The sequence below is a fragment of the Triticum aestivum genome, chromosome 1D (genome assembly GCF_018294505.1).
Source record: "Triticum aestivum cultivar Chinese Spring chromosome 1D, IWGSC CS RefSeq v2.1, whole genome shotgun sequence".
Classification (NCBI taxonomy): domain Eukaryota; kingdom Viridiplantae; phylum Streptophyta; class Magnoliopsida; order Poales; family Poaceae; genus Triticum; species Triticum aestivum.
Genome location: NC_057796.1, coordinates 127,534,419 through 127,560,494, shown reverse-complemented (window position 1 = coordinate 127,560,494; position 26,076 = coordinate 127,534,419). Strand labels below are relative to the sequence as shown.

General features: G+C 53.0%; 1 protein-coding gene across 1 annotated transcript; it reads right to left on the bottom strand.

Annotated features, from left to right (window-relative positions):
• Positions 1-17,990: 17,990 nt before the first annotated feature.
• LOC123180729 (protein CHUP1, chloroplastic) lies at positions 17,991-22,040 on the bottom strand. The gene is made up of 4 exons (XM_044592848.1): positions 20,996-22,040; positions 20,666-20,736; positions 19,274-20,062; positions 17,991-19,033 (listed from the first exon to the last, which is right to left on the bottom strand). The coding sequence occupies exons 1-4, from the start codon at positions 21,171-21,173 to the stop codon at positions 18,185-18,187; spliced, it is 1,887 nt and encodes a 628-aa protein (XP_044448783.1). The 5' UTR covers positions 21,174-22,040; the 3' UTR covers positions 17,991-18,184.
• Positions 22,041-26,076: the final 4,036 nt, after the last annotated feature.

The window sequence follows — 26,076 nt, the reverse complement described above, 5'->3', positions numbered from 1 at the left end:
TGCTCAGCTCGTAGAGCTGCAGGAACTCCACGGGGTCGGGGGTGCCGTTGTAGCGAGGAGGCAGATCTGGCTTGAACTTGCCTGGTCAGGCGACACTACGCAGCTCGGGAGTGAAGGCGCGACAGCCGGCCGTGGTCACAGGGGTCCGTCTTAGGGGTGGAGGTTGGTCTTGACGCCCGCGCGCCGCTACGGCAAGCGGCGCGGGGCCTTGCCGCAGCAAACGATCCTGGCGCAGCGGTGCGAGGAGCGGTGGAGCGTTCTCTTGCGGTGGAGGGACTTCTTGACAGCTTCTTTCTTCACGCACGAGCACCGGACGCGGTGGGTCGCACCGCGGAGCCGCACGCCTTGGTGCCAGGGCGCCGTCTTGGTGCGGAGGTGGTGGAGGCGCTCCGTGAGCTACGTCGCCCGTAGCTGGCGGCGGGCGAGGCAGTGAGAGGGACGGCGCAGGGGAGCCCCCTGTGGCGCTGACGAGCTCGGCGATGCGGTCGAGCCAGTCCTTGTAGAGGTCGTCGACCGGGCGGTAGCACAGGAGCTCGTGCGCCATGAGGAGCGCGGCCCGTGTGTCCATGGGAGCGTGACGAGCGTGAGAAGATGAACCAACGGGAGTCAACGAGGACGCTTGCTGCTCGTTCCCCACCGGGCCGGTGGCGGCGTTGGCAGCAGGCGACGGAGAGCGACGGGGTGGCCCGCCGACAGGGGCCGTGTGAGCAACGCGGGTGGCGAGGGCAGCCCGGCGCTTGGCGCGGGCGCGGCGTGCGTCCACCATGGAGACGACGAAGGGACGTGACACGGAGCGACGGAAGGGAAGCTTCGGCACACACCTACCTGGCGTGCCAAATGTCGGATCACGGGTTCCGGCAAAACCCTTAAGGTTCGAACTCTGGGGTGCGCGCGAAGTTCTTTCCCTACCGATCCACGCCCTAGCTTGCTAAGATCTCGCGGACGAACTCAACGAACTCAAAACACAAGAGACACAAGATTTGTACTGGTTCGGGCCACCGTTGTGGTGTAATACCCTACTCCAGTGTGGTGGTGGTGGATTGCCTCTTGGGCTGATGATGAACAGTACAAGGGGAAGAACAGCCTCCTGAGGTTGAGGTGTTCTTGTGCTTGGCGAACTTGTGTGTGTGGATTCGCTCAGCTCGGGCTTGCTTGTGAGCTCTGAACTCGGTGTCCCCTATGGTGGTGGCTGGTTCTACTTATATAGGCCCTGGTCCTCTTCCCAAATATCGAGCGGGGAGGGAGCCAACAATGGCCAATTTGAAAGGGGACAACTGACAAAAGCGGTCTTCGCCTGCCAAAGGCTCTGGTGGTGACGCCGCCTTGGGCTCCATGGTGACCTCCGTCTTGCAGTTCTGCTGGTCTTGGTCTCGTTGCACCGATATGGAAACCTTTGCTTGACACCTCGGTACTCTGCGCCTACGCTCGCTTCCTTAGCACCAAAGGGGAAACAAGGACACTGCGCGTGCAGGCGCCCACTTGGCGCCTGCCTGATCTCGATCGTCATGGCTCACGTCACGAGAACCTCGCGAGGTTTGTCGTGCCTTGATCTCTCCGCCCCTCATGAGCCAACCTGGTGAGGCCGCTCCTGAGGAGGTCTTGTGTTGTTCGCCTTGCGAGGGTCTTGAATGCCTTGTTGATTAAGATGGGCCGTACAGGCCTGCTAGCATAGCCACGCCATGGGCCGCAGGCAGGCAAGTCTGGGGACCCCCGTTCCCAGAACGCCGACAGCAATTGCTCTACTTGCGAGCCGTTAGATTCATCAAACTTCACATCTACCGTCTCTTCAACCTTTCGGGTGAAATTATTGTAGACACGGTAGGTGTGAGAGTTTGAGCCATAACCAAGTAGGAAACCCTCATGAGATTTGGGAGCAAATTTAGAACGACGATGCTTATCAAGAATGTAACACTTTGAGCCGAATACTCGACAGTATCCAACTTGGGGTTTGTTACTGGTGAGGAGCTCGTATGCCGTCTTGCCGAGTAGCTTGTGAAGATACAAGCGATTTGTTGCATGACAAGCCGTCTCAACCGCTTCTGCCCAAAAGTGTTTTGGAGTTTTGTACTCATCAAGCATCGTTCTCGCCATCTCAATAAGAGTTCGATTCTTCCTCTCAACAACTTCATTTTGTTGAGGTGTGTACGTAGCCGACAACTCGTGTGAAATCCCTTCTTTGTCAAGAAAGGTATCCACATTTGCGTTCTTGAACTCCGTTCCGTTGTCGCTGCGAACCTTCTTGATCTTCACTTCAAATTGACTTTGGGCCTTCCTAGCGAAGTTCTTGAAGATATTTTGGACCTGCGATTTATCATCAAGAAAGAACACCCATGTAAATCTTGAATAATCATCGACTATAACTAGACCAAATGAGTTTCCACCGAGACTCTTGTAGGCATTGGCACCAAACAGATCCATATGAAGTAGCTCGAGCGGTCTCCTCGTGGTCATGATGTTCTTCACGGGGTGACTTCCTCCAACTTGTTTTCCTACTTGACAAGCACTACATAATCTATCCTTGTCAAATATAACATGTTTTACTCCAAGGATATGATTACCTTTAATAAGCTTATCAAGATTTCGCATGCCCACATGACCTAACCTTCTATGCCACAACCAACCTTTAGAAGATTTGGCAATAAAGCAAGTTCTAGGTTGAGCCTTTTTAGTGAAATCAACAATGTATAGATCACCTCTACGTATACCGGTAAAGACCATATTATGGTTATCTCTACGAAACACTTGGCACTCTACTTCAGTAAATAGGACATCGAAGCCAAAATTAGCAAGTCTAGATATGGAATGTAGATTATAGCCAAGAGATTCAACGAGCATAACATTTTGTATGGAGCTATCATGTGAGATGGCCACCTTACCAAGGCCAACCACCTTACCCTTTGAGTTATCACCAAATGTGACATACTTTCGAGGGCCATCGTTTTCAGCAAGCTCACGAAACATATCCTTGTCTCCGGTCATATGATTGGTACATCCACTATCAAGGACCCATTCGTTTCCTCCAGCCATGTAGCCGCGAAGATTTGCCATAAGATCAAAGTGTCTCATAGACTCATCGAGATCGAAGTCACTATCATCACCCTCATCATAGTATCCATGTTCAACATCGTCTTGTGATGGATCAATTCCTAGAGAGGGTGATTCATTAGATTTATGACCATAACAATGTGCATCTTTATGGATTCTAATGACTTCGGAAATGATATTGCTAATGATTCCAACATCTCCTTTGGCACGCATAAGATCATGAAGCTCAAACAAACAATCACCATACATAGGATAATTAGGACTCATCTTAGTCAAAGCAATAGACTTATGAAGAATCTCATCTAAGTTTTTCAAGGAATAGTTTGGAAATCGTTCCTCAAGGAATCTCCATATACTGTAGGCACAATCAAGAGTAGGCAAACATCCAGTCAAGTTTCTAGGCAAACCTCTAGTGATAAGATTATCAGTTCTAAGGTTGCGAATCATGTCAATAGACTCATCAAGGGTAGGATGCAAAGGATCAACATGAGGTGCACAAGGGCTAGTAATATACTTGTTCAAATGATATTCATTGAAAATCACAAGCATCTCATTTTTCCACTCATGAAAGTACTCTCCATCAAGAATAGGCACTCCATATCTAAGGCTCCCCAACGTAGACTCATCCATCTTCCTCCAAAGGTGTTTAAACCAAAGCAATGGAGACCAAAGCTCTGATACCAATTGAAAGGATCGAGAAGAGGTGTCTAGAGGGGGGTGAATAGACTCTTAGCAAAGAAAAGTTCCAGTTTTTAAATTCTTCAAGTTAAGGTGGAGCTTTAGCACAAGCATACACATTCACAATACATATCAAGCAAGCATGACAAGAGCATATAAGCAGCGGAAAGTAAAGCATGCAATTTGCGAGAATGTAAAGGGATAGGATTGGAGTGTGCAAACGCAATTGGAGACACGGAGATTTTTGGCGTGGTTCCGTTAGGTGGTGCTATCGTACATCCACGTTGATGGAGACTTCAACCCACGAAGGGTAACAGTTGCGCGAGTCCACGGAGGGCTCCACCCACAAAGGGTCCACGTAGAAGCAACCTTATCTATCCCACCATGGCCATCGCCCACGAAGGACTTGCCTCACTAGGGTAGATCTTCACGAAGTAGGCGATCTCCTTGCCGGTACAAACTCCTTGGTTCAACTCCACAATCTTGACGGAGGCTCCCAAGTGACACCTAACCAATCTAGGAGACACCACTCTCCAAAAGGTAATAGATGGTGTGTTGATGATGAACTCCTTGCTCTTGTGCTTCAAATGATAGTCTCCCCAACACTCAACTCTCTCTCACAGGTCTGGATCTGGTGGAAAGATGATTTGAGTGGAAAGCAAGTTGGAGAAGGCTAGAGATCAAGATTTATGTGGTTGGAATGGAACATCTTGACCTCAACACATGAGTAGGTGGTTCTCTCTCAAAAAATGTATGCTGGAAGTGTAGGTATGTTCTGATGGATCTCTCCACGAGTGAAGAGTGGGTGGAGGGGTATATATAGCCTCCACACAAAATCTAACCATTACACACAATTCACCAAACTCGGTGGGACCGAATTAGAAAACTCGGTCAGACCGATTCAGTTCATAATGTGACCGTTAGGCATTTCGGTGGGACCGATATGATCAACTCGGTGGGACCGATGTGCTAGGGTTAGGGTAAAACCTCATCTCGGTTTGACTGATTACACAAACTCGGTGGGACCGATTTTGGTAAAGAGCTAACCAGAGAGTTGGTCAAGCAAACTCGGTGAGACCGACTACAAATCTCGGTGAGACCGAAATAATTGCAACAGGCAACAGAGAGTTTGCAAGCCCATCTTGGTGAGACTGGGATCCCATCGGTGAGACCGAATTGATTAGGGTTTCTGGCAGTGGCTATGTCAAGTGAACTCAGTGGCGCCGGATAGACTGTTTCGGTGGGGCCGAGATTGACTTTTGGTCTGGGACATATGTGGATATGAGAAAGTGGTTGAGGGCTTTGGAGCATATCACTAAGCATTTTGAGCAAGCAACCCATTAAGCAACATCTCATCCCCTTTTAATAGTATTGGCTTTTCCTATGGACTCAATGTGATCTTGGATCACTAAAAATAAAATGTAGAGTCTTGAGCCTTGGAGCTTGAGCCAATCCTTTGTTCTTAGCATTTTGAAGGGGTTCCACATCCTCTTGTCCACGCCACTCCATTGTTGAACTTATCTGAAATATACTAGATAAAGGCATTAGTCCAACAAGAGATATGTTGACATTAATTACCAAAATCACCCAGGGAGCACTTGTGCTTTCAGTGGCGCCTCGGGAGGCCCCAGGCATAGATGAACTTGTCGGACGCGTGGCCGCGCGAGCAGGCGCAGGAACTCGCGCCTCCCCTGCGGCTAGTCACCGTGGAGGACCGCCGCATCCAGCGGAGGCGGGAGCGCCGCCTCCTCATCACCGAGGCGGATGAGCGCACCATGGTGGTTTGGCGCGAGCGCTTCCCGCAGGATGTAGCCGTTGAGAACGAGTTCTAGGCACAGAGGAGGACGGAGCGAGCCACGAATCGGGTAGACATGCGTGAGTGGAAGGCACTGGCGCAAGCCTAGTGCGAACTGGGACCTACGTCGACCTGGGACGAGAATGATCCTCGGTGGGTCGATGCGTTTCTGTCGTTGAACTACACCATCGAGGAGGACGAGGAGTAGTTATCTAGTTTATCATTGACGCGTTTATCTACTATATTTGCATCGTAGTATCGTTTTTATCTAGATTTATTTGTATGGTATGGACTAGCTTGTGGCGTTGGGCTTGAACTATGCTATGAATTTAATCTATGTGTTATTTCATATTTTTCATATGTGTTGCTTCAATTTTTTCCAAGCACCAGCTGCTCACGTGCGCTGGATTTTATAGCGCCTACTGGAGCTAATTGCAGTGGATGTTGGAGCAAACGCCCTCCTGCGCTAAAAAACACTATTTCAGCGTTGAATAAATAATTTAGCGCGCCGCGCAACCGCACGCCTGTTGGAGATGCTCTAAATTCAACCATTTGCTCTTTGTAGCTTAATGGTAGTGGTAGCTTAGTTGTGCCGCGCAGAGCGCTAGCACTAGAAGTAGTGCGCCGCGGGGCGCCCGTGGCCAGGAGGAGGCCCAGGCGCGTCAGTCTTTAGGATGCAGCAGTAACACTATTTAACTCTGCAGGCATGTCTGAATGAGTTGTTGTTGCATGTGATGGGATACAGTGGCCTAATCAAACTATAAATGAACTCAAATGCAATGTATGCATGCATGCATGTGGTACTGCTCAGCTCGGCTTATATCTAGCAGTGTGGCGAGCACCTACTGCCAAAGGCCCTGGCGGTAGGGTTACATAGCCTACCTCCACCGGCCCTGGCGGTAGGGTATTTTTCATGTTAAATGGATGTAACGGTGCTATTAAGTCATACCGCTATTGACATTTGCGGTAGGCTGTATTAACCTACCTGTAGAGACTACGGCAGGAGGAAAAAGGGTCAGATCCTGAATTTTTTTCGAACCGGGGTCAGATCGTGCTAAAGTTTAGCAAAAGGGTCAAAACAGTGAATTTGGCTCCCAGGCGGATCCAATTGGCATGGGGCCGGTGATGCAACTGGAGCTCCCGAAGCCACCATGGGAGCACGGCACCGGAGGGTCGCGGGACAGCTCGAGAGAGGTTGTCAGTCGCCAGAGAAGAGCAACGTTTAGACCAGGGAGCTCACCGACCAAGGGAACACACATGTGCACGAGAAAGCTCCCCGCCGCCTCCGTCCGCCGAGAGGGCTTAGCCGGCCGACATCCTATAGCGATGGAAAGGGGGAAGGAGGCACATGGAGTGGTCAGTGGCCATGGGCTAGGGTTCCGCCCAAGCCGCCACAGGAGCGACGTGGGAATGGGGCGTGATAAAGGAGGGGATTTGAGGAAAGAAGGAAGAAGAAGAGGGAGAGGCTTTGATGACCCACAAGTATAGGGGGTCTATCGTAGTCCTTTCGATAAGTAAGCGTGTCGAACCCAACGAGGAGCAGAAGGAAATGACAAGCGGTTTTCAGCAAGGTATTCTCTGCAAGCACTAAAATTATGGATAATAGATAGTTTTGTGATAAGATAATTCGTAACGGGTAACAAGTAACAAATGTAACTAAGGTGCAGCAAGGTGGTCCAATCCTTTTTGTAGCAAAGGACAAGCCTGGACAAATTCTTATATTAAGCAAAGCGCTCCTGAGGACACATGGGAATGGTTGTCAAGTTAGTTTTCATCATGCTCATATGATTCACGTTCGTTACTTTGATAATTTGATATGTGGGTGAACCGGCGCTTGGGTGCTGTCCTTACTTGGACAAGCCTCTCACTTATGATTAACCCCTCTCGCAAGCATCCGCAACTACAAAAGAAGAATTAAGATAAATCTACCAATAGCATGGAACATGTGGATCCAAATCAGCCCGTTACGAAGCAACGCATAAACTAGAGTTTAAGCTTCTGTCACTCTAGCAACCCATCATCTACTTATTACTTCCCCAATGCCTTCCCTTAAGCCCAAATCATGGTGAAGTGTCATGTAGTCGACGTTCACATAACACCACTAGAGGAAAAACAACATACATCTCATCAAAATATTGAACTGTCGGCGTTCTGGGAACGGGGGTCCCCAGACTTGCCTGCCTGTGGCCCATGGCATGGCTCTGTGAGCGGGCCCGTACGGCCCATCTTCACCAACAAGCACTCAAGACCCTCGCGACGGCCAAGGCTCGCGAGGCGGACGACACAAGACCTCCTCGCGAGCGGCCTCACCAGGTTGGCTCGTGAGGGGCGGAGAGATCAAGGCAAGGCAAACCTCGCGAGGTTCTCGTGACGTGAGCCATGACGACCGAGACCAGGCGGGCGCCAGCACGTAGTGTCCTTGTTTCCTCTTTGGTGCTAAAGGGGCAAGCGCAGGCGCGGAGTACCGAGGCGTCGCAAAGGTTTCCATATCAGTGCAACGAGACCAAGACCAGCAGGACGGCAGGACGGAGGTCACCATGGAGCCCAAGGCGGCGTCACCACCAGAGCCTTTTGCAGGCGAAGACTGCTTTTGTCAGGATAAGCTATACCAGTTGTCTCCTTTCAAATTGGCCGTTGTTGGCTCCCTTCCCGCTCAATATTTGGGGAGAGGACCAGGGCCTCTATAAATAGGACTAGCCACCATAGTAGGAGGCAACTGAGCCTCAGGCACCTGATCTTTAGCCAACCCTTAGCCACACACCGAGCACAAGAACAACTCAACCTCAGGAGGCTGTTCTTCCCCTTGTAACTGTTCATCCTCAGCCCGAGAGGCAATCCACCACCAACACACTAGAGTAGGGTATTACACCACAACGGTGGCCCGAACCAGTATAAATCTTGTGTTCTTTGTGTTGCCAGTTCGTTGAGTTAGTCCTCGAGATCTTAGCAAAGCTAGGACATGGATCGGTAGGCGGAGATCTTCGTGTGCACTCCAGAGTTCGAACCTTAAGGGTTTTGCCGAAACCTGAGATCCGACATTTGGCTGTAGGGGTGCGCCGGAGCTCTCCTTCCACCGGCCGATCTGCTCGTCGATCCTTCGGCGCACCGCAGCTCTGATGTTCGGCGACTCAAGAGCCGATACCGACCGCTGGGCGGCCTGGCCGGCCCGGGCGGCGCCGTCTGCCCAAGAAGACCTCAACCCCGCACCTCAGGCGGCACGCGCACCGCCAAACACCACGGGGCAAGGGCGGCGCGGTCACTCACCCTCCGCTCTTACTCCACGACAAGTGCGAGCAGCCGCGAGGGCCTCAAGCCACGGCGCCGCCACGGCGCCGCACTCCAGGCGGGAGCAGGCGAACATGAGGGCCGCGCTCACCATAGCTCGAGAGCTGCTGCGATGCCGGTTGATGGAGAGCAGCTTCGAGAGCGCCACCCTTCTGTTCTCTGCTCGCGCCACAAGCTGCGGCCGGGTCGCATGGGGGACCACGCCGCGCCCGCGTGCCCACAGGCACACCACCAGGCTTCATCGACACCGGCACAACCAACGGGGCTGTGTGCCCGCTAGTGCCCGCGCCACCTCTACTGGCCGCGGGCACGAGCGCCGCCACCTACGGTCCGAGCGGGATGCAACCCTACCATCCTTGAGGCGGCACGCTAGGTCGGGTGACATGGAGCGTGGGGCACTACGGCGAGGTCTTCGAGGTGGCGACCACGGAGGCTTACATGCCCCGCATGGTGGACCAGGAGTACATGCCTGAAGACGACCCTGGCTCGTTCCTCGAGCCGGGCTGGGAGGAAGAGGCGCTAGAAGCCGACACCTTTCAGGAGCCGTCTGGAAGCCTCGCCAACCGCGCCAGTGACAATGTTTACAGGGTACCGCTAACTCCTCAGGAGCAAGCTTACGCTAACCATGGTGCGCAGGAGGATTAGGTCACCACAGCGGCTGGCGGCCCCAGCTTGACGGCCTCCCTTCTGCCAGGGGGAGCGCACTGGGGGCTACAGGAGAGGGGTCAGGAGCCGGACCCCTCCCCGCGCCGCACAGAGCAAGGCGTCCCCCGGAGGTAGGCCCTCTGCCGGGGAGGTGCTGGAAAGCCTACCCCCGGCAGAGGACACATGGTCGCTGAGGGCACTGCTGGCGTCCCCTTTTCCCCTTGGCGTCGTCCAGGTTTCCGGTCGCCCCCAATGGTGGTCGAGGGTGGCGCAAGGCGGGGCCCTCATCTGGCGATATGAAGTAAGGCTCACGCCTGTGAAGATCGCCGCCCGTGACACTCTCACGTAATAACGAGTGGGGTTGTACACGCCCCGGAGCCTCAGGAGTGCCGCCCTCGGGCCTCGGGGGCTCCCTCCCACGTCCTAGTGGCAACACTTAGCTCCGCGCTGGTGAGAAGACTCAAAGACAAGAAGACTAGACTAGGCGCCGGACGCGACCATTTTCTTTGGATCTCTTTTCTGTAGCCTTGCCTTCTGGATTTGGATTTGAGTTGAAGTTGAATTTTCATTGATGCGTGCGGGGGGTGCCTTTTCTCGTTCAAGAGGTTTCTCGCTATCTGGTTCTTGCCTTATCCTGGAGCTTACGCTCGCTGCCTCCCCCTCGCGGGCTCCTCGCAAGCGGGGCTGGGCGCAGCATACGCGCCGCGTGCGTCGACACCATGATCGGCGCCTGATTCTCGCGAGGCCCTCTTGGGCGGATCAGTAGACTCTTCGGGAGTCCCTCGAGAGCTCACGACCTCACGATCCAGTACGGGGCTTACCCGGCTGAGGTAAGCCGCAACAGCAAACTTGTCGCCGGACCCACGGATTCTCAAAGGTGCACACTCGGCTTGACATAAAAGAACAAAGGCTGCGGTTTGTTTACACGAGGGGCTCCCCCTCTCAAAATGCTCTTACAACCTCTAGGGCCATGCCCGAGCCTCTGCGTGCAGGACAAACAACTGGGAAACGCGGGGATCAGTCGGACATGTCGCTCACTGCATCGCCTTCGGACGTGTCACTGGCATCGTCGTCACCTTCGACGGCGCCACCGTCACCATCGTCGACCATGTCGCCCTCGTCTGCCACGACCACCACCGCGTCGTCTTCGGAAGCGAAGGCCCTGACCAGCGCGTCCACATTGTCCTCCACCCACCGCGCCAGGTCGCCCCAGATGGCCTGCGGAACTGGAGCGATGGCGGCGTCAAAGTCAATGTCCTGGTAGGTGTTCTGGAGATGGCTGAGGACACGGGAGAACGCGCGCCCGAGCAAGCCGCGACTCCTCTCTTCGACAAGCTGGCGAGCCCTCTCGGAACGGTTCTCCAGGCGCGTCACCACTTCGGTGAAGAAGCGAAGGTGACTGGCGTAGTCGTCCGTGTGGGGATGAGGGGCATTCTTGTCACAGATATGGCCCAGCGCGGTGTTGGCCCTGTTCCTGAGACTCTGGAGCATGGGGGCGTGCTCGCTCCAAAGTCCGCCGCTGAAGCACTTCCTCCCTGTTCTGCCGCGCAATGGCCTTGGCGTCGATAACCTGCTGCTGAAGAGGGAACAGCTCGGCGCGGACGAAAGCTAGCTCGGCCTGCACCGAGACCAGGGCGGCTGCGGCGGCCTCCTCTCGCCGCTCCACCTCAGCCATCTTAGACTTGAGGGCGGCAGTCCTGCCCGCAGCCTCGTCTTCAACCCGCTTCAGCTTCAGGTCATACCTACCCTCAAGATCCGCGCGAACCTCGACCACCCGGCGGTCGACCTCCTCCTGGGCCCTGGCCTCACGCGCGCCAACAGCGTCCTCCGCTTGGGCAACCTGACGCTCCCTCGTCTCAGTCGCTCAAGCTTAAGGCTACGCTCCACGGCTTCCAGCGTCAACGCCTCCTCGCGCTTCCGGATCTCTTCCTCTTCGGCAGGCGCCCCCCTCAACGACGTGAGGGCGACTCTGCACGCCTCCACTTGCTGCTCCAAGGAGCCGCTCCAGGCTTGGAGCTCCCACGCGCGCTTCTCCGCGGCCTCGCGGCGGCGGTCAGCTTCTTGGGCCTCTTCCAGAGCTCGGGAGCAGGCTTCACGAGAGGTCGCGAGAGAAGCTTCAGCCTTCGCGTTATCGAGCTCGCGCTGGTGACGCCCGAGGTTGACGGCCACCTTCAACTTATGCCACTCCTCTGCCAACCGAAGACCCTCGGCCTCGAGGCGCGCGTCGACACCTGCGAGCTCTTCACCAAGCCGGTTCATCGCACCCATCGCCTCTTGAAAGAGCTCATGACGAACAACGCTCCGCTCGTGCTCGAAATCAAGTGCACGGCCCATCTCCCCCTCCACCGCGGGGGCTGCAGGCGGGGCCCGAAGCGGCACGCCCCCTCCCAGCAGGGGGCTGGGGGCTGGCGCGCGCCCAGAGGCCAGCCAGGCTGCGCAAGGGGCCCGGATGAGTCGGGGCCCGCTACTTGAGGGGCCGCCTGAGACCGCAGCCATCCAACCGCCATCCATGATCAGAGGAGGAGCCCTTGGCACGCTCTCTGAGCTCCACGCAAGGCCATGAAGGAGGGACGATGGGGACGAAAGCTCAAGGCGCCAGTGAGGCGAGCGCGCCCTCTCAACCGACCCCGCACCGAAGGCGGCATGCAAGCTCGGGACGCTCAAGGTCGGCAGGGGAGACTGCTTCTCGGGAGGCTCAGCGGCTGTGGCAGAAGGGACCCTGAAGAACCAATGTTAGGAAGGAAAGCAACACAGAAGAAGCCACAAAGATACAGTACTTACTCGTCAATGGAGATGTACTTCCTCCGCTTCAACGGCCCGAAGATGCCACCGCTGCCGCTCGGGGACCTCTTCCTCTTCCGGAGCTCCTCAAAGTCCATGCAGAGCCGACCAAAGAGTTGGACATGGCGGCCAGCGCGAGGTGCAGCAGGAGAAGCGCTAGAAGGAACAGCCTCAGGGGCGCCAAGCTGAGGAGTGGCGTCGGGCGCCATTTCGCCGCGACCTGTCGAGGTCTCAGGAGCTTCGGCCTCAGGAGTCGCGCGCTGCGTCACCACTGCAGCTGCCGCCCCAGGACAAGAATCACGGACTCCCAAGGACGACGCCTCGGGAGCCTCAGGCGGCATCAGCACCTCAGCACTAGGGCCACCGGCCTCGGACGGTGCTCGCCTCCCTGCATCCACACTCGAGGTGAGCTCGGTGCCTGCAGCGAAGAGTAGAACCACGTTGACAGAATTCTCGTGGGGCCCCACCAGGCCGTCTGGGCGCAGGGCCCACTCGTCAAAGGAAGGCATGTGCTCCACGAACTCCTCCTTGTTCGAGCAGCGGTACAACAAACAACTCTTCCCAGGCATGTCGTCCGGCAACGGGACGCCCACCAAGACCCCAAGCACCGTCTGTCGCGTCTCAAGAGGGAGCCCAGACTCCTGAAGCCTCATATGGTCCTTGCTGTTGAGCAAGGCCCACATCGGCCGGGAATGGCGCTGAAGCGGGGCAACTCGGTGTCGGACAAACTCCTTCACCACCATAGGCACAGTCACGCCACGGTCTTTCAGCCTCTTCAGCCTGAGCCAGACGGGGACGAGGCAGGGGCTCGTGAGCTTCTCGTGACCCCAACCGGAGTTGGGGACGGCAGGCGCCGACGAAGGATGGAGCAAAGGGATGAGCACTCCGACATCAACAAACACCCACCGTGTCCGAAACCCGTTCGTGGATGGAGGAAGCTCGAAATCAATCCCCGCGCCTGCCATCGCAGCCATGGCCTGGAAGCTCAGGCATCCCGAGCTCTGCCGGGGGTCAGTCAGATGCAACGAGAAGAAGTGGCGAAGAAGGGCCACGAAAGGGGCAATGCCCACCATGGCCTCGCACACGAAGGCGAAGACGGCAAGAAGGGTCATGGATTGGGGATCTAGATGCAGCATGTGGATCTGGTAGTGTTCAAGCACTGCGTTGAAGAAGGCGGAGAAAGGAGGGACCAGGCCGGCCCAAAGGGCATCGATGAAGATTGGGACCTCGGTGGCAGCCCGGTCAATGCGAGCACGGGACGCAGGACAAGCCACCGTCTTTCCCCACTCATTGAAACTGGAAGCGAGCATGGGACGCACCTTGCCCATGGCCTCGTCGTTGAGCACCAGCGATCGGCCAACTGCGGGCTCAACAGCCGGAGGCGCACTGGCCGAAGACAGAGGTTTCTTCCCCATATCCGCTTGTTTCGGCGCCATGGCGATGGGGTGAGCAGAGCTCAGGTCAGATTGGAAAGAGGAGCGGAGTCCTGGGGAAGCTGAAGAATTGGGGAAGTATGGCGCGGGCAATGGAAGAATAACTGTGTAGGTTGCGGTGGCCGCATAGCCAGGTGGATTCAAGGGCAGCGTGGGGAAGCGGAGACGCCCACGTCCAATCAACCGCCACGCGTCGACCAAGGCCGCAGGCTATTGGGGCCCGCGGCACTCCGCACTTGACCTTTGGCTTCGCCTTGAAGCCAAGCCCGAGCGTGCCTTGGGCCCGGGGGCTACTATCGGCGTTCTCGGAACGGGGGTCCCCAAACTTGCCTGCTTGCGGCCCACGGCGTGGCTCTGCGAGCAGGCCCGTACGACCCATCTTCACCAACAAGCATTCAAGACCCTTGCGAGGGGCCAAGCCTCGCGAGGCGGACGACACAAGACCTCCTCGGGAGCGGCCTCACCAGGTTGGCTCGCGAGGGGCGGAGAGATCAAGGCAAGGCAAACCTAGCGAGGTTCTCGTGATGTGAGCCATGACGACCGAGACCAGGCGGGTGCCAGCGCGCGCAGTGTCCTTGTTTCCTCTTTGGTGCTAAAGGGGCAAGCGCAGGCGCGGAGTACCGAGGCGTCAAGCAAAGGTTTCCATATCAGTGCAACGAGACCAAGACCAGCAGGACGGCAGGACGGAGGTCACCATGGAGCCCAAGGCGGCGTCACCACCAGAGCCTTTTGCAGGCGAAGACTGCTTTTGTCAGGATAAGTTGTACCAGTTGTCTCCTTTCAAATTGGCCGTTGTTGGCTCCCTTCCTGCTCAATATTTGGGGAGATGACCAGGGCCTCTATAAATAGGACTAGCCACCACAGTAGGAGGCAACTGAGCCTCAGGCACCTGATCTTTAGCCAACCCTTAGCCACACACCGAGCACAAGAACACCTCAACCTCAGGAGGCTGTTCTTCCCCTTGTAACTGTTCATCCTCAGCCCGAGAGGCAATCCACCACCACCACACTGGAGTAGGGTACTACACCACAACGGTGGCCCGAACCAGTATAAATCTTGTGTTCTTTGTGTTGCGAGTTCGTCGAGTTAGTCCTTGAGATCTTAGCAAAGCTAGGACGTGGATCGGTAGGGGGAGATCTTCGTGCGCACCCCAGAGTTCAAACCTTAAGGGTTTTGCCGGAACCCGAGATCCGACATGAACAAATACCAAATTGACATGATTACTTATAACAAGACTTCTCACATGTCCTCAGGAACAAAAGTAACTACTCACAAAGCATATTCATGTTCATGATCAAAGGGGTATTGAATATCAGTAAGGATCTGAACATATGATCTTCCACCGAATAAACCAACTAGCATCAACTACAAGGAGTAATCAACACTACTAGCAACCCACATGTACCAATCTGAGGTTTTGAGACAAAGATTGGATACAAGAGATGAACTAAGGTTTGAGAGGAGATGGTGTTGGTGAAGATGTTGATGGAGATTGACCCCCTCTCGATGACAGGATCGTTGGTGATGACAAAGGCTTTGATTTCCCCCTCCCGGAGTGAAGTTTCCCCGGCAGAACAGCTCCGCCGGAGCCCTAGATTGCTTCTGCCCAGGTTCCGCCTCGAGACGGCGGCGCTTCGTCCCGAAAGCTTTCTTTTGATTTTTTTTCAGGTCAAAACCCTCCATATAGCAGAAGATGGGCACCGGAGACCTGCCAGGGGGCCCACAAGCCCTAGGGGCATGCCTAGGGGGTAGGGCGTCCCCAGGCTTGTGGCCATCTGGTGGGTCCCCCTCTGGTATTTCTTCGCCCAATATTTTTATTATATTCCAAAATAATTCTCCGTAAATTTTCAGGACTTTTGAAGTTGTGCAGAATAGGTCTCTCAGATTTGCTCCTTTCCGGTCCAGAATTCCAGCTACCGGCATTCTCCCTCTTCATGTAAATCTTGTAAAATAAGAGAGAAACGGCATAAGTATTGTAACATTATGTATAATAATAGCCCATAATGCAATAAATATCGATATAAAAGCAAGATGCAAAATGGAAGTATCAGGCTTCCATGTGAGGTCTAACTCTATTGGGACTAACAAAGTTGATTTATGATGTGCTTGGAGCAGTTTACCATTATCTACCAAGAACAAAATAACAACAATTAATCTATATGTTTGTCAGTTACTTGTGACCATTTTCATGAAAAACAAAAGTAGTTTGCAAAATAATGGAGCGGTCATGCATTCAGAGGTCCCATTGGATAATAACAAAAAAAACTGAAGCCAAATATTTCATTAAAAGTTAAAATCTTCACGTGGTATCTTCTGATAGGAGTTACACTAACCAAAGACAACCTCACCGTCGAAATTGGCAAGCAAGTAAAAAGTGTAGATTTTGTACTAATAACGAGACAATCAGACACCTCTTTTTTCGATGCAAATTTGCACGTTCTACGTGGCCAGTCATGCAAATAGCATTCAATTTTTATCGGCTCACAAGTGTTGCCAATACTTTTTGTCACTATTTGGATGGTATTCCAAATAGATTCTGAAAGCTAATAAGGGTGAGAGTGTATGCCTTATGATGGACGCTTTGGCTATATAAAAATGATTTGGATTTTAATGGCAAAAACCCTTCTCCTCTGCAGGTTATTTTCCGATGTACGCACTCGCTTCATACATGGACCATATCGGCTCGCCACCTCCTTTGACATAGGCATAGCGCCAGTCCTATATGACTCTACATATGTCTTTTTTAATTATCTTTTGTCAGATTGTTGGTCTTTGACTGTGTGCGTCTTAGTTATATAGATGTCGGGTGTTGCTCATCATGCTTTGTATCCAGTTTTTTTAGAAAAGGAGGAGGACCCCCGACCTCTGCATCTGGGCGATGCATGCGGCCACTTTGTTAATTATTCTCACAAGACCTTACAAAGTCATACAACAGTAAGATTAAAGCCATCGTCTAAGCAACAACTGTCGCTACACCTATCCAATTGATGAAGGGGCGCTGATAGCCTGGGCCTAATACCAAACAGACATCGCAGCCAAACCTAACATCTAAGACCTGAGGTCCCAACCAGGACGCCTGCCGGGTATGGGCACCCACCAGTCCGGCGTGCTCCTCAACCAGGACGCCTGCCGGGTATGAGGCCGCCGCAGCCACTTGCCACCAATCCATCTTCAGAGATGTACTACTGGATCGACCTTGCCCGGTCTAGCTGCCGCCGACGCCACCACGACGGCAGACAGCGTCGACCTCCTGCGCGAGTCCATCATCGCACATCAGACTCCTAATCTCCAGGGCGCCATGCCATCGAGATCTGTCACCATCCATGTGTATGATGAAGCACCACTTCACCAAAGACGTCGTCCACTGGTCCCTCGAGCCCGCGTACACCTCCAAGAAAGACGCCCCCAAGGGGGAAACGACACAATCGCGCCGCCGTCTTCTGATCTATCGATCTAGGGTTTCCCCCGAAGGTAGCAGATAGTAGTCTAGAACTTCTCCACTGTGATGCCATCGCCGGCTTTGCCATCTAGCCAAGAGCAGATTTTCACCCAGATCTGTTCGAAGAACTCCATCCAGCTTCTTGTGCACGGACCGTCGCCTTCTCCGTCGGAGACTAGATCAAACGGATCCAGCCGCCGCCAGATCCATGCAGCTAGCACCGGGAGATGACGACAGTCTCCCTGTACCAGAGCTAGCACGAACCGGAGCAGATCGAGTCGGAGACGATGATACTCCTGGATCTCCGGCAGACCAGCGAGCCACCGGCACCACCGTGTCCAGATCGTTGGCCACACCGGGCCACAGCCACCCCCCGCGCCGTCCGGTAGTCACCAGATCCGGGACGAGCCGGAACCAGTCGGACCAACGGGCGCGCCGCCACCCAGCCATGGGGTCGCCGCCCCGGCCACCCCCGCCCCCTGTGCATCCGGCCGATTCCCACCGGCACCACCATAGCCGCCGCCGCTGGGACGCCGCGCCGCCGTGGGCCGAAGTGGGGGCCGCACCTCCGCGGATCTGGGTGCCCGCGCCACCCATGGATCCGGGGGAGAGGGGAGAGGCCCTCCGCCACCGCGTCGCACGCACGGGCTTTGCCCGGCACCGACTACCTGCGGCGGCGGAGGGGAGGACGGGGCGTGGGGAGGGTCGCTGGCGGCGGAGGTCCCCCCCCCCCCCCCCCCCCCGGTGTCGCCCGCGAGGGGGGCGACGCTAGAGGAGAGGAGAGGAGAGGAGGGGAGCTTGATGCTACATTTTCTTTGAGTTAATAAAAATGCCCTTTTATCGAAGATACTTTGCAAATAACGACAGTGAAGAAGCACAAACCAGCCAATTGAATGTCAAAGATTGAGATTAAAGGTCAATACACTATACTATTATAGATGATTGTACATTTCACACAGAATGAAGTCTTGGATACTTCATTCCAGTAACATCTCCTATCACTTCACCATCAGGATCTGGTAACAATATACATCCAGACAGATGGTCAGCATCACATGACTCCTAAGCTACGGGTTTTATCAGTTAGCTGAAGGATAATGTCCTTCTGGATGACATAGAACCTGTCCTTGATGTAATCAGTGCCTCGGCGAATTTGTGGATCTCGACATCTTCTGGTATTGTGGCCTCACCACTATCAAACTGAGAACCATGTTCACTGAATCTTCCGGATCCGAAAGATGCATTCTTTTTTACCCCATGACGCTGGTATCTTCCATCTCCTGCTTCTGTGCTATATCTTTGGCTGCCAAAAGAAGGCGTAACGCAGCTGCGATCGTCATGCTGCTGATTGGCAGATACGGCTCCTTCTGTCAAGAAGGAAGAGTAGCTATCATGCGAGTCTCTTCCAGTGAAGTCATCAAAGGAACAGCTCGAAATAGACACTCTCCTCTCCAAAGTAGGGAAATTGTTCTTTTCCTTGTCTTTTCCCAGTACCAATTTCCGTAGCTTAGAGAAAAACTTCTTCTTCTCTTTCTTCTTCGGGTTTCTGGGCGTTGTGATTGATGACATATCGATCGATGTGTCATCGGGTTCGCCACTTGATGATGCCCTTGAAGAAGCGTACTCTGAACCAAATTCTATGGAGCTTAAACTTCTCTCGTCCGCACCAACATTGGCATACTCCATTATCAATTGCTTGGCTGTCTGTCCAGATTTGGGGCTTAGAGTGTTGCTTAGATCCTGTGCTGTAGTTTGTGCCCCAGGACCAGGAGTCCCCTTGTTCTTCAGCTCATGCCGCAGGCAAGCATTGATCCATTTAAGATATACCAGCTCCTCAACATCTGCAAACCTGTCAGTCCGCAGTTGTTCAACCTCTTTTGATAACTTCTCGTTTTCTTGCTTCAACCCATCAGCTTGTTCTGATGTTTTTACCTGCAATCATTTTTACTTTCTTATTTCGTGACAGAGCAACAAATGATCAATAACACAATGCACTTCAAATTAGCACACACCGAAGCAATAGATCTGTGGAAAAAAATTATGCAGTTTCTGTTTGGCAGAACAAGCATCAAGAATATCATTTTCTATTTAGGAATACCTCCTCCATTTGACGATTCATTTTTGCACATTAAGTGTTAGTTACAGTGCAGGCCAAGAACAGTCAAGATTTACCTCCATGCTATTGTGGGACTTGGGTACAGGCGGTAGGCGTGTGAGCTCCAATCGCCTACTAAGGTGTGAATTCTCCTGCTGCAGCCTTGAATTTGCAGCTCTAAGCTCTCTTGCCTCATTTTCCAATTCCTCTAGCCTCTTTAATTTCTTCTCAACCTCACCGTCAACTTCTCCCTCAATAATCTCCTTACACTGAAAGGAATCAACTATGTTCTGAAGGGAAGTGATTTTCTCCTTTGCTTGTTCCGCATCCTGTCTCAACTTCTTTTTCAACAGCTTGCATTTTGATTTTGTCAACTCAAGCTGGGAAGTTAACTTTGAGGTTTCAGACAACTGTGTTTGTAACCTCTGATTTTCAGATTGCAAGGATTCGATCTTCAAGGAGTATAGCTGTGACTCGACATTGTTTATCTTCAGTTGGTTCTCAAGCTCCCTAACTGCAGCACCTTGCTCCTGCAAACCATACAACTCCAAAAGTTGTATCTCCAGGGTCTTTTCCCTTTCTTGCAGAGATCTAACCAAATCTCTGAGCTTGAAAACTTCATGCTCATTAGATGCATCTTCCCTTACTCTTGCTGCAGGTGAGCTTGCGATATTGCCTACGTCTCCGCCAAATTCTTCCATAACCATTTCATTGAATTCTGGAAGGAGAAATCCTTCATCATCATCATCATCATCAATGTTTCGGCATTTTGGGGGAAGTGACACCGAGGCAGTGGTGGTGGTTGTTGTAGTGGTAGTGGTTGTGTGCACAGAGTTCCCATTGATTATTTTTGCCTTGGTGTCCTCCTGCACAAAGCACAAACATAAATGAAAGTCTACAAATGAAAATGGGCATATTTCAGTTTTCCTTCAACTGATTGAAGAATGATATCAAATACAGGCAATAACTAATTTGTGGATAAGTTCTATTTTGTTACGACGGTCGTGGAAGATGAACTAACAGCAACATGTTCATAGTAAACAAAAGGTCATCCTTTAAATACAGTTTAAGATTCACGTGTTACGGCGAATTTGATATAACACATTAAGGAAAGGGATATTAAAAAGAATGTGTAGCCTAATCCTGAAAGCATCACACTATGTTTTTACCATCTTCCAACGAGCCCGGGGTTTGCCTTGCCTAATGCTTACCATTCAGACTTTTTTTGTGACGTTTATATACTAACAATCTAGAAAAAGAATTATATTCCCTGAAAAAGGTTGAAAGACTACCAATCAATAACTAAAACATCTAAGAATTCTAAGTATCACCTTCTGATCATAATAATTTATAAATACTCAGGATGACCATTCTCTGTTAACCTATTAGCTCATCCTTCTTAGGTATGGTTACAACTCTACAAGTGCAAAAATTACAGCAATCATGTTTTTGTGCAATCAGATTCTTACATTCTTGAGGATCCTTAGCTCATCCTTGAGCCCTCCACCACCACCCTTCATGCCACGGGCATCATCCGGCTCTACGAACACATCAAAACATACCAAAAAATTTCAATATGCATCACTTCTTAGCCTGTTTTTCTTATTAAGTGGTCAAAAAATTCTACTGTACTAAATGAAGAGGCAGAGCTGTCGTTGATTGCTCAATAGACAAGAAAATTCTCAATCTTGCAGTGCACAAGACATAACTGAGGCATAATCAATCTTGGAAGGAAAGATTTTATAAAGAAAGCATATCTAGCTTGCAAGCAAGACATGCATGTGCTCATGGTTTGGTACCTGAAGGAGGAGGGAGCAGGAGGTGCCGGGGCCGAGGCCGGTGCTGCCACCGCAGCCGCGAGAAGAAGAGCCCAGCGATGGAGAGCGTGATGGCAGCGCCCACCCTGAGGAAAAGCAGAGGCAGGTCCCTCCGGCCACCGCCGCCGCCGCCGCCGCTACAGTCTCCTGCCTTGGGCATCTCCCTTTCCCTTGACCTACCTTGCCAAGAACATCTGAATCCTGCCGCATGCGAACGGCAGAAACAAGGGGAACCCAATCAGTGGCTCAAGTGTCCTAGGATCGCCAAGAAGGTGGCAAACAAATTTCTAATTTTGGTGACTAGAACTTAAAATTTCGGGCTCTAGACCAAGATTGATGCGAGGAGGGGCTGAAACTTGCAGAAACCGCATCAAGAAACACGGCGAGCTCCACCCCCCTGCACCTTTGCCAGCCATATCTCCATGGCCTGAATCGAGCAGACCAGGAGGAGGGGTGTAGCCAAACCCAGCCAAACAGCCGAACCGGGCTACGATTCGCCCTCCGGTAACATCCAATTTGGACAAGGAGGAGCTAAAATTAGGGTGGCAGGCTCCGGCTTTAGCTCGCAGCCAACGGAAACCGCCGAGAAAGCGAAACGACTGAGGAGGAAGAAGAAGAAGCCAACAAAATTAGCTTCCTCTCAAAGTGGCACGGCTCGTTTGTTCCGTTTCTGTCTTGGCTTGTTCTTGTTCCTCCCAAGGCAAGACAAATTCCGATTCCAAACGCCGGAACATGTCCCCGTCTTTGTAGCGGGGCACTCGTGTCGCCTTTCTTTATTTATTCGGATTCCGTCGTTTTCTCGCCGGTTCTTTCACAGATCGCAAATTCGCCAATTCCTCGCTAGTACTGCTAGTACTACTTCCGTGGCGAAATTTCAGTCTCAGCTTGCTTGTGCACTAATTGTAAATGTAAATGGGAGGGCGGCCGTTGGCGGGAGGGTGGCTGAACCGATTGATGGCGGAAGGAAACGTGGAGCGTGGTGGTCTCTTACGGATCTTCCGTGATTTCTTCACGCCACCTTGAAGGAGCTCGTGCTGCTGCCAACGAGGCATGCTCTATTGTTTGTTGGAACGGTTGGTTCACACGAGGAACACGACGACCCCCGTGGTTGTACAACATCTCCAACGTGACTTGCCGTCTCCAAACGTGAGGTCTTCAACACGGCTCATCAAATGAGTTAATTAGGTGCAGAAATTTTCGCGCCGGTAACGGATCCATACACAAACAAGAAAAATCCATAAAAATCATACATTAACTCAGATTGGTATAAAGTTGTCCGAAACGCGACGTGTCGGCTGCCACGTAGGAAGGAGGCACACGCCCCTCGTCTAAACATTTCGCAGAAACCCCCCTTGAGTGGTGAAGTATCTGCGTAGTGCGGTCCTCATAGTCGTTGCCCGTAGTTTTTTCTAAAAACACCCTCCCTCTCACATGTATAATGACGCCGCTGCCGAGAAACCCTCCGTAACCCCTCTCTTTCTGTCTCGACCACGCCGCTGCCTCGAGGCCTCCGACACGACAGTTCTCCGTCGGCGGCATTGACATCGGCACCGTTGATCGACGCGGCTGGAGCCGCTCCTCCAGTGTGACGTCCGGATAATTAGACTACAGTAATCCCACGTTAACGATGCCACGTCACCTCTGTTAGTGTTGCTAACCTCCCGTTAGATCAAAACGTTTCAAAAGCAAATTTGAATTTTTGACAAATAATGAAAGTTTTCAAATATCAAATACTAAAATGTTCGGAATGTGACATAATTAAGTTTACTAAATTAGGTGCAACCTATGTATTTTTTTTAAAACTAAAATGTTTAGGAAATGAGAGGAAACAGAAAAGAAGATAAAGAGAAAGGAAAAGAACAAAAACAGAAAACACAACGAATAAAGAAAAGGGGCAAAGCCCCTCCCCCTCCCCTGGGCCGAATGGCCCAACTGGCCTCTGGGCCGCCCGGCCAGCCCACGGCCCACTCCACGCTCTCTGTCCTACAAGGCCACTCCCCCCGACCTCAAACCCTAAATCGCCCCACTCCTCCCACGATCTCCCTCGCTCCTCCCACTCCCCCCCGGATCTAGATCGGGGATCCACCCCGACGACCGCGCCCTGCGCCACCCGACGACCGCGCCTTGCGCCACCCGACGTCGGCGCCCGTCCTCGACAGGGCCCCGCCCTGTCACCGGACCTCCTTATCGCCCCTCCTGCCTCGCACGGCGCCCGCCCGTGGCCTCTGTCTCGCCGACACCGGAGCCCCGCGCCGCCACGACTCCGTCGCCGCCCGTCATCTTCGTCGTCCTCCTCGACCCCCACTGCCCCGTGCCCTGCAAACCCCTCGTGAGGCCCTTCCCCTCCTTCTCCTCTGTCGCGCTCCCGCCGCGCCCACCGATGCTTTGCTCCTGCCGCAACCACGCCTCACGCGCTCCGGCCCCGCGCTCACCGCGGTCGGGCCGCGCCCTGGCCACGCGCTGCACCGTCCGGCCGTGCCCGTCACTCCGCGCCGACGCACCGCGCCACCGCCCTGTTTCCCCCACTGCATCGCACGCGCCCGCGTCGCGGCTCGCATAGCAATTGTCCCGCCGCGTGAAGTGCGCGCCCGCACGCGCCTGCGACCAGCGCCCACTGCGTGTCGTCCCACGGCGCTCTCCGCCACTGCTGCTCCTTCCCCGTGCGCCGCGCTGTCGCCCCTCCCCCTCCTCGCCCTGTCCGCTGCGGCCACCGCCCGGTTGGCCCGCGCCCGTCGCTGCCCGCCGGCGAGCTGCCCGCGGTGCCCCACCGGCCTCCGCTCGGGTCCGCCCCGTCGGACGCCCACGCTCGCCCACACCCGTTTCCACGCGCCCGCCCCGGTCGGCCCCCTGGGCCACTGCCAGGTGGGGCCCCGCGCCCCTGAGCCACTGCCCCTGAGCCCGAACCCCCTATGGGCCACAGACAGGTGGGCCCCGCGCCCAGAACGTAAATAAAAAAAAGAAAAAGAAAAAAGGAATTAAAAAGAATAATAATATATAAATAAATAAATAAAATTAATTAGTTAATTAACCCTGTTTAGATTAATCTAATTTAATTAATTAGTTTAATTAATAGTTAATTAATTAGTTAACCCTAATTACCCTAATCAGTCAATGACATGTGGGACCCACGTGTCAGATGACTGCTGACATCAGCATGATGTCATGCTGATGTCCTCGCAACACTGTTTTGGATAATGTTGAATTAAATAATTAATTAAAATTCAGAAAATGATTAAATCTTTAGAAAATCATATAAAATAATCCGTAACTCGGATGAAAATACTTTCTACATGAAAGTTGCTCAGAATGACGAGACGAATCCGAATACGCAGTCCGTTCGTCCGCCACGCGTCCCTAGCATAGTGAACCTGCAACATTTCACCTCCGGTTCATCTGTCCGAAAACGTGAAACACCGGGGATACTTTCCCGGATGTTTCCCCCCTTCACTTGTATCACCTCATACCGCATTAGAACACGTCTAGCTCTGCCTGTTGTCCTGTTATGCACTTGCTTGCTATGTATTTACTGTTTCTCCCCCCTCTTCTCTTCGGTAGACCCCGTGACGATGTTGATGCCCCTGTGGTCGACTACGTCACCGACGACCCCTCCTTCTTGTCTGAGCAACCAGGCAAGCCCCCCCCCCTTGATCACCAGATATCGCCTATTCCTTCTCTATACTGCTTGCATTAGAGTAGTGTAGCATGTTACTACTTTCGGTTAATCCTATACTGATGCATAGCCTGTCATTGTTGCTACAGCTGTTACCCTTACCTGCTATCCTACTGCTTAGTATAGTATGCTAGTGTTCCATCAGTGGCCCTACACTCTTGTCCGTCTGCCATGCTATACTACTGGGCCGTGATCACAACTTGTGACGCCCCCGATTTGACCGTACACTAATCATGCACGCAAATGTGTACGATCAAGATCAGGGACTCACGGGAAGATACCACAACATAACTCTATAACATAAATAAGTCATACAAGCATCATAATACAAGCCAGGGGCCTCGAGGGCTCGAATACAAGTGCTCGAGCATAGACGAGTCAGCGGAAGCAACAATATCTGAGTACAGACATAAGTTAAACAAATTTGCCTTAAGAAGGCTAGCACAAAAGTAGCAACGATCGAAAAGGCAAGGCCTCCTGCCTGGGACCTCCTACCTACTCCTCGAAGCCGAACTCCATGTAGAATCATCCTCGGGATCTCTAGCTCCTGGACTCCAGCATCTGGTTGCGACAATCAGGTATAGAAAGGGGAAAAGAGGGAGAAAAGCAACCGTGAGTACTCATCCAAAGTACTCGCAAGCAAGGAGCTACACTACATATGCATGGGTATATGTGTAATGGGCCATATCAGTGGACTGAACTGCAGAATGCCAGAATAAGGGGGGATAGCTAGTCCTGTCGAAGACTACGCTTCTGGCCACCTCCATCTTGTAGCATGTAGAAGAGAGTAGATGGTAAGTTCACCAAGTAGCATCGCATAGCATAATCCTACCCGGCGATCTCCTCCTCGTCGCCCTGTTAGAGAGCGATCACCGGGTTGTATCTGGCACTTGGAAGGGTGTGTTTTATTAAGTATCCAGTTCTAGTTGTCATAAGGTCAGGGTACAACTCCGGGCCGTCCTTTTACCGAGGGACACGGCTATTCGAATAAATAAACTTCCCTGCAGGGGTGCACCACATAACCCAACACGCTCGATCCCATTTGGCCGGACACACTTTTCTGGGTCATGCCCGGCCTCGTAAGATCAACACGTCGCAGCCCTACCTAGGCACAACAGAGAGGTCAGCACGCCGGTCTAAACCCTATGCGCGCAGGGGTCTGGGCCCATCGCCCATTGCACACCTGCACGTTGCGTACGGGGCCGGAAGCAGACCTAGCCCCCTTAATACAAGCGCGAGCTTACGGTCCAATGCGGCGCGCGCCACTCAGTCGCTGACGTCACGAAGGCTTCGGCTGATACCACGACGCCGGGATACCCATAACTACTCCCGCGTAGATGGTTAGTGCGTATAGACCAAATGGCCAGACTCGGATCAAATACCCAGAACTCGT